Here is a 10,998-nt window from a genome sequence, read left to right as displayed (position 1 = left end):
GGGACATGAAAAAAAAACAATTTTCCTTTATGATTCAGAAAGACAACTTTCCAATGTACTTTTATTATACAATTTGCTTAGTTCTATTTGTATCCTTTGTTGAAAAATATACCTAGCTAGGCTCAGGAGCTGGGAACTAGCTGCTGATTGGTGGCTGCACATATACCCTTCTAAGCATTAGCTTACCAATGTGTTCAGCTAGCTCCCTGTAGTGCACTGCTGTTCCCTCAACAAAGGATACCAAGAGAATAAAGCAAATTGATAATAGAAGTAAATTTGAAAGTTGTTTTAAATGTTATGCATTATCTGACTCATGGAAGAAAAAAAATGTGGGTTTCATGTCCCTTTAATTCTTTATTTTAAGAACATTATTACAGTTTATACATGAACAGCATAATAAAACTAGAATACAAAAAATGGTTTAGTCGTTTTGAATCTATTCTGAGGTTTATAACAACTGCATTATAGGTCACATATAATGGACGTTATCTGTAGGAAGCTTTGGAATCTGGCTCTTGTGTGTCCTTATCGCACTCTGCAATGTAGAACCTTCTTTGGTACTTGATTTCAAACTTGCTTCTATTTTAGTTAAGGGTGAGATAACATTCAGTATAAAGTGTGGGGGGTTTCAGCAACAAAGGACAGAAGACAGACGGTCAAGACGAAAGATGGTAAGTGAAATGTGTGTATACCCTATTGTCTATCCAATAGAATACATTTCTCAAACACACATTTATTAAAATTTGTTTTACTTAAACTTCTAATTGGAGTTGCCAAGTGTCCAGTATTCCACTGGACAGTCCAGTTTTATAGCAAGCTGTCCAGTAAAATCTTCACAAAAATACTGGACAATTTAGTGACCCGTTTGTTTAAAGTCTCTTAGTGTTAAAAGGACATGAAACTCAAACATTTTTCTTTCATGATTCAGATAGAGAATATAATTTTAAACAGCATTAATTAATTAGCTTTATTCTTCAGATATCCTTTGTTGAAGAAATAGCAATGCACATGGGTGAACCAATCACACCTATTTAGATATGCTTTTCAACAAATGATATCAAGAGAATGAAGCAAATTAGATAACATACGTGAACTGGAAAGTTGTTTAAAATTGCATGTTCTTTCTAAATCATGAGAGAATAAATTTGGGGTTCGTGTCCCTTTAAATGTAAAATGCTTCATATACCTCATGCATTACAAATATAGAGCAGAAAGAAGTGAGGGCCAGTCAAGGGGGTCAAATCTGTACCGTTTACATGTGTTACTGGCAAACCAAGAGGTTCAATTGTTGATTGTATGTTACTGGAAGCCAAGGGGTAAAATGATTGCTTAGTTGTGACAAATATACAAGGCAGGATCAAGAGTGGGATCTAAGGTAGAGATTTGGTGGGTGGATCATAGTGTGACCCTGCAGACCATCATGTCCAGTCACCTAGAGATTGTACAGTATTTTTATGGATGACAGCTGGAAACACTATTTCTTATTAAAAAATATAACAATTGTTATCCTGTATGATTTATTTTATATACAGTGAATTAAAGGGACACTAAATTCATAATTAGACATTCATTATTTAGACAGAGCATACAATTTTAAACAACTTCCCAGTTTATTTTTATTATTTAATTTGCTTCATTCTCTTGTTATCCTTTGCTGAAAGGTTTATCTAGGTAAGCTCAGGAGCAGCAAAGAACCTAGGTTCTAGCTTCTGATTGGTGGCTGCATATATATGCCGATTGTCATTGGCTCATCCATGTGTTCAGTTAGAAACCAGTAGTGCCTTGCTGCTACTTCAACAAATGATACCAAGAGAATGAAGCAAATTTGATAATAGAAGTAAACTGGAAAGTTTTTTTTAAATTGTATGTCCCTTTATTGTTAGTTTTTTATTATCCTTAAAAGGGACTTTCAGATGAAAACATAAAATACTCAGTTTTAGTAGAGGATTTTATTTTTAAATACATGCATTTTACTATGTGTGTAACCCCTGAAAAGGGGTAAATTAAACCAAAACTGTGCTGTTGAGCCACTGCAGATAAAGATATTGCTAGTGAGCAAATGAGGATCAGGTATACATGCGTATGCTGTAATCAGTGGCGGTCTCCTCATCTGCAGCAGAATAGGGGTGATCCTGATGTGTTCATCAAGTGAAACTTCTGAAGGGGTTAAAATATAACTGAAAGGATTTTATTCTTTAAAGGACACTAAAATGAAACACCTCTTGCTTTTATTTAAGAATTGTGCTTGTCCCCCCACTCCCTAGAGAGGTTAAAAAGCTAATTCTGTAACCTGCAAATTCATCAAATTAAATAGCAAGTTTAGGCAATTGGCAGAATTTTGTAAACCCAGGTTACAGATTTTGTAGGGAGCACGAGACAAGTAAAAATTGTACACAAATGCAAGAGAAACGTCCCTTTAATGTTATTCCTGCACTGATAAGAGTGCTTCTGCTCAGCGATCCATTCTTACACAAACCGCTGTCCTTTTTATTTTCTGCAGGCCAGCAGGAAAGCTGTGGCAACTCGTGGTAAGGCAGCTGCTAAACGAGCACAGCGTGGATCCTCCAATGTTTTTTCTATGTTTGAGCAGTCCCAGATCCAGGAATTTAAGGAGGTGAGGAATGCACAGAATTAGTTACGTCTTGAAAACAATGTATCTAACACCTGAAAAAGCACGTAAGAACGTATACTTGTAATCTATGTCATGACATACAACTGCTGAAACATCCGGATATGTACTTTTGGGTGCTGGGAATTGATACAGTGATACAAAATCATTTACGGCCAGATAACAAAGCTGAGTGCAAAATATTGCTTCCTTGAAAGCGATATTTGTGCTAAACTTAGTTATACCAGTGCACGCAAATGTGCGCTGGTATTACGAGTTAGGTGCAATGTGAATGCGAGCTCGCGTTCGCATTGCACGGACGATCCAATGGAAGCCTCGTTCTCATGCCGTGAGACACAGCATGAGAACAAGCACAGCGAATGGTGTAAGTCGTGCAGCGATCGGCAGCAAATGCAAATATATATGTAGATGACTAACAACATATATATTTATGCGTTAATATGTGTATTTAAAAAAAAAAAAAATATATATATATATTTACAGGGAGCACACAGTTCCCATAGACAGCTATGTAAAGGCACTTTTCAGGGCCGTTTTTTAATTCTCTAACACCCCACACCTGCCACTTTTAACCCCTAAAACTGCCTAGTGCAGTAGTTTTTTTTATAGAAAATAAATGCTACTTTTTTTTCATAAAAAACTAAAAGACCCTTTATTTTGGGGCCAATTGGGGGACATTTAGAACATGATCCAGAGATCTGATCTCTGGTTAATTTTCGGAGCACTAACTGATACCGCAAGCTCATGGTAGCAATAACCAGCCACTTGTAATGGCTGGTTATTTATCGCACCTCCCTATAATTATGGGTGCTGAAGGAGAGTTGCTGCACATGCACAAAACAGGGTCAGTACTGCTATGCAGTAAAATATAGATTTCAACATGGCAGCACCCACGACTAGAGGGAGGTGAGCAATAACCTTATAGAATGTATTTAGTGTTTAATGTCCCTTTAAGTCTAGATAGTAAACGAATCTTAAAAATTATGATAGAACACTACTTTTTTTACCCAACAACTTTTTCAAAAAGCTTTCAACATTTTATCATGTGAGTCAAATATTTTGTATTTTTGCATGAATTGCATTTCCTTTTCTCAACCTTAAAGGGACAGTCTACACCATAATTTTTATTGTTTTAAAAGATAGATAATCCCTTTATTACCCATTTCCCAGTTTTGCATAACCAACACAGTTATAATAATATACTTTTAACCTCTGTGATTATCTTGTATCTAAGCCTCTGCAAACTGCCCCTTTTTTCAGTTCTTTTGACAGACTTGCAGTCTAGCCAATCAGTGCCTGCTCCTAGATAACTTCTCGTGCATGAGCACAGTGTTATCTATATGAAATACGTGAACTAACACCCTCTAGTGGTGAAAAACTGTTAAAATGCAATCTGAAAGAGGTGGGCTTCAAGGTCTAAGAAATTAGCATATGATCCTCCTAGGTTAAGCTTTCAACTAAGAATACCAAGAGAACAAAGCAAAATTGGTGATAAAAGTAAATTGGAAAATTGTTTAAAATTACATGCTCTATCTGAATCATGAAAGTTTATTTTGGCCTAGACTGTCCCTTTAAAGGGTTATTGTAGTCAATGATTTTCCTTGTTCATTATAGAAAATGTTTTAAAATACATTAAAGCTCGAAAAATTGTGTTTCTGTACTAGATAAAAATATATTTTTCTTGTCAAGCACATTGATACAGTCAAGGATAATCCTTGTTTTAACATGACACACAGGTAGGGTTGCCATATTGCTGCTTTAAGGGAGAACACTTGAAAAATGAAAAATACATATGTCAGGAGTCGTTTAAAGAAATGTTTGAATAATGTTCCATTATAAGAACCCTAACATATGTATTTTTCATGTGTCCCCCTTAAATTGGCAATATGGCATTACACACAGGGCAAGATAACCACAAACCCAAAATGTTTTGAGGGCCCACTTGCCGCTCCCTTTGTCACATAAAGGGTGGGAATTAATATCATAGTATCTGCTATGCACAATTAAAGGGACATTAAACCCAAAGAATTTATTTCATGATTCAGGCAGGGAATGCAATTTTAAACAACATTCCAATTCACTTCTATTATCTAATTTGCTTCATTCTTTAGATATCCTTTGTTAAAGTAATAGCAATGCACATGGGTGAGCCAATCACGAGGCAAATATGAGCAGCCACCAACCAGAAGCCGATGAGCCTATCTAGATATGCTTTTCAGGAAAGAATATCAAGAGAATGAAGCAAATTAGATAATAGAAGTAATTTAGAAAGTTGTTTAAAATGGTATTCTCTATCTGAATCGTAAAAGAAAAAATGTGGGTTTAATGTCTCTTTAAATAATTCTTCCTAGCTTCTATTTAAATACCTTTAACTTGTCATGCAAAAATGATCTTAACTTGTTTAAAGGGATAGTAAACCCATTTTTTTCTTTCATGATTCAAATAGAGCATGCAATGTTAAGCAAACTTTCTAATTTACTCCTATTATCAATTTTTATTCGTACTCTTGCTATCTTTATTTGAAAAGGCAGGAATGAAAGCTTTGGAGCCGGCCTATTTTTTGTTTAGTACCCTGGATAGGGCTTGTTGATTGGTGCCTGCATTTAGCCATCCAATCAGCAAGCGCAACCCAGGTTCTCAACCTAAAATGGGCCAGCTCCAAAGCTTTTATTCCTGCTTTTTCAAAGAAAGATAGCAAGAGAACGAAGAAAAATTGATAATAGGAGTAAATTAGAAAGATGCTTAAAATTGCATGCTCTATCCGAATCATGAAAGAAAAAAAATTTGAGTTTAGTATCCATTTAAGGGGTCATGAAACTTAATTTTTTTCTTTTGTGATTCAGATAGAGCCAACAATTTTGAACAACTTTCCAATTTACTTCTATTATCACATATTCTTTATAAAGAACATATCTGGTGAGCCACTCTTGTACAGCCACCAGTCACCAGCTAGCTCCCAGTAAAGCATGGCTAGCCTACCTAGAAATGCACTTCAACAAAGGATAGCACTTCAACAGTAAAGCATGGCTAGCCTACCTAGAAATGCACTTCAACAAAGGATAGCAAGTGAACAAGGAAAATGAAGTAATAAAAGCAAATTGGATTTTTTTTTAATGACATGCTCTATCTAAATAATACATGTTTCATTTTGACTTTATTGTCCCTTTTACCTAATACATCCCATCTCGCAAAAGCGTTAAAGGCATAGTTAATGTATTACTCAGCTGAGTCACTGGGCTCTATTTAACAAGCTCCGTGAGCAGGCGGACACACATCGCCGGTGACAACCCCCTGGGCCGCGAGTCTGCAGGGGGCGGCATTGCACCAGGGAAAATTACAAAACAAATTGCTGCTGGTGCAATGCTGAATACGGCGAGCGTATTGCTTGCTGTATTCAGCGATGTCTGTCGGACCTGATCTGCACTGTCGGATCAGGTCCGACAGACATTGATAACTAGAGGCCACTGTCACACAATTCCACTAATCACTATTCATGTCTGCTCAAGAGCTGCAATGCTTGCAGCTGTGAGTGTGGCTTTAACTATGTGTTTAATCCATTTGCAGGGATTAAACACAAGATCTTCCACCAAGGTCAATAGTGCTAAAATTATGAGATTTAACATATTCAAACATGTAAAAAGTGTTTGTGACAAGAGGTCACAATTTAAGGCTGGAATAAAGGAGATTTATCTCCTGCAACGGAAACGTTTTTTCACTGTAAGAGCAATAAAATTGTGGAACTCATTACCAAAGGACATAGTGAATGCCAATACCTTAGGTACATTTACAAAATGGTTTGGATATATTTTTGGCTAGAAACAGAATTCATGGATATGATTGCTTGTATTAAATGGGTCACATTTTAGTGGGATTAATTTTAGATTAACTGGAGCTTTTTTTGCAAGTATATTAGATTTGTATAGGTTAAACTCGATGGACTTCGGTCTTTTTTCAACCTCATCTACTATGTTACTATGTTATATATACACATGTCCAGACAATCTAAACATCTGTTTCTCCCAGCAAACACCTCCCTTGTGCATAATCATTTACCACGGTGATCAACTGCAAATTAGAGGAGAATGTGACCCCTCATTAATAAGGGGGGTCCTCTATTAAATTAGGGGTCTCATTTCCCTCTAATTAAACCAGAGGTCAAGTCTTTTAAAGGGATATGAAACCCAAATGTTTTCTTTCATGATTCAGATAGAGCATGCAATTTTAAGCAACGTTCTAATTTACTCCCATTATCAATTTTTCATTGGTTCTCTTGGTATCATTTGTTGAATGAGCAGCAATGCACTACTGACAATCAGCAGCCAATGACAATCAGTATATATATATGCAGCCACCAATCAGCAGCTAGAACCTAGGTTATTTGCTGCTCCTGAGCTTTCCTAGATAAACCTTTCAGCAAAGGATAACAAGAGAAGGAAATTTAATACAAGAAGTAAATTGGAAAGTTGTTTAAAATTGTATGCTCTGTCTAAATCATGAAAAAAAATATTTGGGTTTCATGCCCCTTTAATAACCCATCCATAGTAAAAAAAAAAAATTATACCCCTCTTCAATGTCTGTAAGATTAATATGTTAGAAATGATGTGTAAGTATTCAAAGAGATGCACCTACTGTATTTCTGTTCTTCTTTTCAATGAACTTCAAAAAATGGAAGACAATACTGAAAAATATAGAAGAATAAAAGCGGACACCAGAATGAATCTAAATATAGTATTACAGTCTATTAGTATTGCACTCACATTAACCAGCCCCAAAATAGCTGCCCCTAACCTTTATTGTGTACCTTATTTCCTCCAAGTTTTACTATATTAGATATAGGGGGTTATACGGGAGATTGCAGTTTAGTGTGGGAGTTCTGCACACGAGTATGGAAGGAGGAGTTTGTGACCCCCTTGTGGACCTGTGAAAAACATAATTTATGCTTACCTGATAAATTCCTTTCTCCTGTAGTGTAGTCAGTCCACGGGTCATCCATTACTTATGGAATATTTCTCTTCCTAACAGGAAACTGCAAGAGAATTACCCAGCAGAGCTTGCTATATAGCTCCTCCCCTCACCTGTCATACTCAGTCATTCGACCAAGCATACGAGAAAGGAGGAACCATAGGGTACAGTGGTGACTGGAGTTTAATTAAAATTTAGACCTGCCGTAAAAACAGGGCGGGCCGTGGACTGACTACACTACAGGAGAAAGGAATTTATCAGGTAAGCATAAATTATGTTTTCTCTTGTTAAGTGTAGTCAGTCCACGGGTCATCCATTACTTATGGAATACCAATACCAAAGCTAAAGTACACGGATGAAGGGAGGGACAAGGCAGGAACATTAAACAGAAGGAACCACTGCCTGAAGTACCTTTCTCCCAAACACAGCCTCCGAGGAAGCAAAAGTGTCAAATTTGTAAAATTTTGAAAAAGTGTGAAGCGAAGACCAAGTCGCAGCCTTGCAAATCTGTTCAACAGAGGCCTCATTTTTAAAGGCCCAGGTGGAAGCCACAGCTCTAGTAGAATGAGCTGTAATCCTTTCAGGAGGCTGCTGTCCAGCAGTCTCATAGGCTAATCGTATTATGCTACGAAGCCAAAAAGAGAGAGAGGTAGCCGAAGCCTTTTGACCTCTCCTCTGTCCAGAGTAAACGACAAACAGGGAAGAAGTTTGACGAAAATCCTTAGTTGCCTGCAAATAGAATTTCAGGGCACGGACTACGTCCAGATTATGCAAAAGTCGTTCCTTCTTTGAAGAAGGGTTAGGACACAGAGATGGAACAACAATCTCTTGATTGATATTCTTGTTAGTAACTACCTTAGGTAAGAACCCAGGTTTAGTACGCAGAACTACCTTGTCTGAATGGAAAATCAGATAAGGAGAATCACAATGTAAGGCAGATAACTCAGAGACTCTCCGAGCCGAGGAAATAGCCATCAAAAACAGAACTTTCCAAGATAACAACTTGATATCAATGGAATGAAGGGGTTCAAATGGAACGCCTTGAAGAACATTAAGAACTAAGTTTAAGCTCCACGGCGGAGCAACAGACTTAAACACAGGCTTAATCCTAGTTAAAGCCTGACAGAAAGCCTGAACGTCTGGAACTTCAGCCAGACGTTTGTGTAGAAGAATAGACAGAGCAGAAATCTGTCCCTTTAACGAACTAGTAGATAAGCCCTTTTCTAAACCCTCTTGTAGAAAGGACAATATCCTAGGAATCCTAACCTTACTCCATGAGTAACTCTTGGATTCGCACCAATGTAAATATTTACGCCATATTTTATGGTAAATTTGTCTGGTAACAGGCTTCCTAGCCTGTATTAAGGTATCAATAACCGACTCCGAGAAACCACGCTTTGATAGAATCAAGCGTTCAATCTCCATGCAGTCAGCCTCAGAGAAATTAGATTTGGATGTTTGAAAGGACCCTGAATTAGAAGGTCCTGTCTCAGAGGCAGAGACCACGGTGGACAGGACGACATGTCCACTAGGTCTGCATACCAGGTCCTGCGTGGCCACGCAGGCGCTATCAGAATCACTGAAGCTCTCTCCTGTTTGATCTTGGCAATCAAACGAGGAAGCATTGGGAATGGTGGAAACACATAAGCCATGTTGAAGACCCAAGGGGCTGTCAGAGCATCTATCAGCACCGCTCCCGGGTCCCTGGACCTGGATCCGTGAAAAGTCTGGCGACTTAGAAAATCCGCCTCCCAGTTCTCCACGCCTGGGATGTAGATCGCTGACAGGTGGCAAGAGTGAGACTCTGCCCAGCGAATTATCTTTGAGACTTCCAACATCGCTAGGGAACTTCTGGTTCCCCCTTGATGGTTGATATAAGCCACAGTCGTGATGTTGTCCGACTGAAATCTGATGAACCTCAGAGTTGCTAACTGAGGCCAAGCTAGGAGAGCATTGAATATTGCTCTTAACTCCAGAATATTTATTGGGAGGAGTTTCTCCTCCTGAGTCCATAATCCCTGAGCTTTCAGGGAATTCCAGACTGCTCCCCAGCCTAGAAGGCTGGCGTCTGTTGTTACAATCGTCCAATCTGGCCTGCGAAAGGTCATCCCCTTGGACAGATGTGGCCGAGAGAGCCACCATAGAAGAGAATCTCTGGTCTCTTGATCCAGATTTAGTAGGGGGGACAAATCTGAGTAATCCCAGTTCCACTGACTTAGCATGCACAATTGCAGCGGTCTGAGATGCAGGCCCGCAAATGGTACTATGTCCATTGCCGCTACAATTAAGCCGATTACTTCCATGCACTGAGCTACTGACGGGTGTGGAATGGAGTGAAGGACACGGCAAGCATTTAGAAGTTTTAATAACCTGGCCTCTGTCAGGTAAATTTTCATCTCTACAGAATCTATAAGAGTCCCTAGAAAGGGAACTCTTGTAAGTGGTAATAGAGAACTCTTTTCCACGTTCACCTTCCACCCATGCGACCTCAGAAATGCCCGAACTATCTCTGTATGAGACTTGGCAGTTTGAAAACTTGACGCTTGTATCAGAATGTCGTCTAGGTACGGAGTCACCGCTATGCCTCGCGGTCTTAGTACCGCCAGAAGTGATCCTAGAATTTTTGTAAAGATTCTTGGAGCCGTAGCTAATCCGAAGGGAAGAGCTACAAACTGGTAATGCCTGTCTAGGAAGGCAAATCTCAGATACCGGTAATGGTCCTTGTGAATCGGTATGTGAAGGTAGGCATCCTTTAGATCCACTGTGGTCATGTACTGGCCCTCTTGGATCATGGGAAGGATGGTTCGAATAGTTTCCATTTTGAATGATGGAACTCTTAGAAATTTGTTTAGGATTTTTAAGTCCAAGATTGGCCTGAAGGTTCCCTCTTTCTTGGGAACCACAAATAGGTTTGAATAGAATCCCTGCCCGTGTTCCGTCCGCGGAACTGGGTGGATTACCCCCATTAGTAAGAGGTCTTGTACACAGCGTAGAAACGCCTCTTTCTTTATTTGGTTTGCTGATAACCTTGAAAGATGAAATCTCCCCCGTGGAGGAGAAGTTTTGAAGTCCAGGAGATATCCCTGAGATATGATCTCCAACGCCCAGGGATCCTGGACATCTCTTGCCCAAGCCTGGGCGAAGAGAGAAAGTCTGCCCCCCACTAGATCCGTTTCCGGATAGGGGGCCCTCTCTTCATGCTGTTTTGGGGGCAGCAGCAGGTTTCTTGGCCTGCTTGCCCCTGTTCCAGGACTGGTTAACTTTCCAGCCCTGTCTGTAACGAGCAACAGCTCCTTCCTGTTTTGGAGCGGAGGAAGTTGATGCTGCTCCTGCCTTGAAGTTACGAAAGGCACGAAAATTAGACTGTTTGGCCTTTGATTTGGCCCTGTCCTGAGGTAGAGCATGGC

At 39.2% G+C, this 10,998-nt stretch overlaps 1 protein-coding gene across 1 annotated transcript in view; it reads left to right on the top strand.

The window, feature by feature from the left end:
• Nucleotides 1-554: 554 nt before the first annotated feature.
• MYL7 (myosin light chain 7) overlaps nucleotides 555-10,998 on the top strand; it is a 29,746-nt gene continuing 19,302 nt past the window's right edge. The window contains exons 1-2 of the mRNA XM_053716086.1: nucleotides 555-671; nucleotides 2,501-2,614. Coding sequence (XP_053572061.1) covers nucleotides 669-671; nucleotides 2,501-2,614 — 117 coding nt within the window. The 5' untranslated portion in view covers nucleotides 555-668. The remainder of the gene's footprint in view (nucleotides 672-2,500; nucleotides 2,615-10,998) is intronic.

The sequence above is a fragment of the Bombina bombina genome, chromosome 6, assembly GCF_027579735.1.
Source record: "Bombina bombina isolate aBomBom1 chromosome 6, aBomBom1.pri, whole genome shotgun sequence".
Lineage (NCBI taxonomy): Eukaryota > Metazoa > Chordata > Amphibia > Anura > Bombinatoridae > Bombina > Bombina bombina.
The sequence above is the reverse complement of the archived record's forward strand: the minus strand, read 5'-3'. Positions and strand labels throughout refer to the sequence as shown.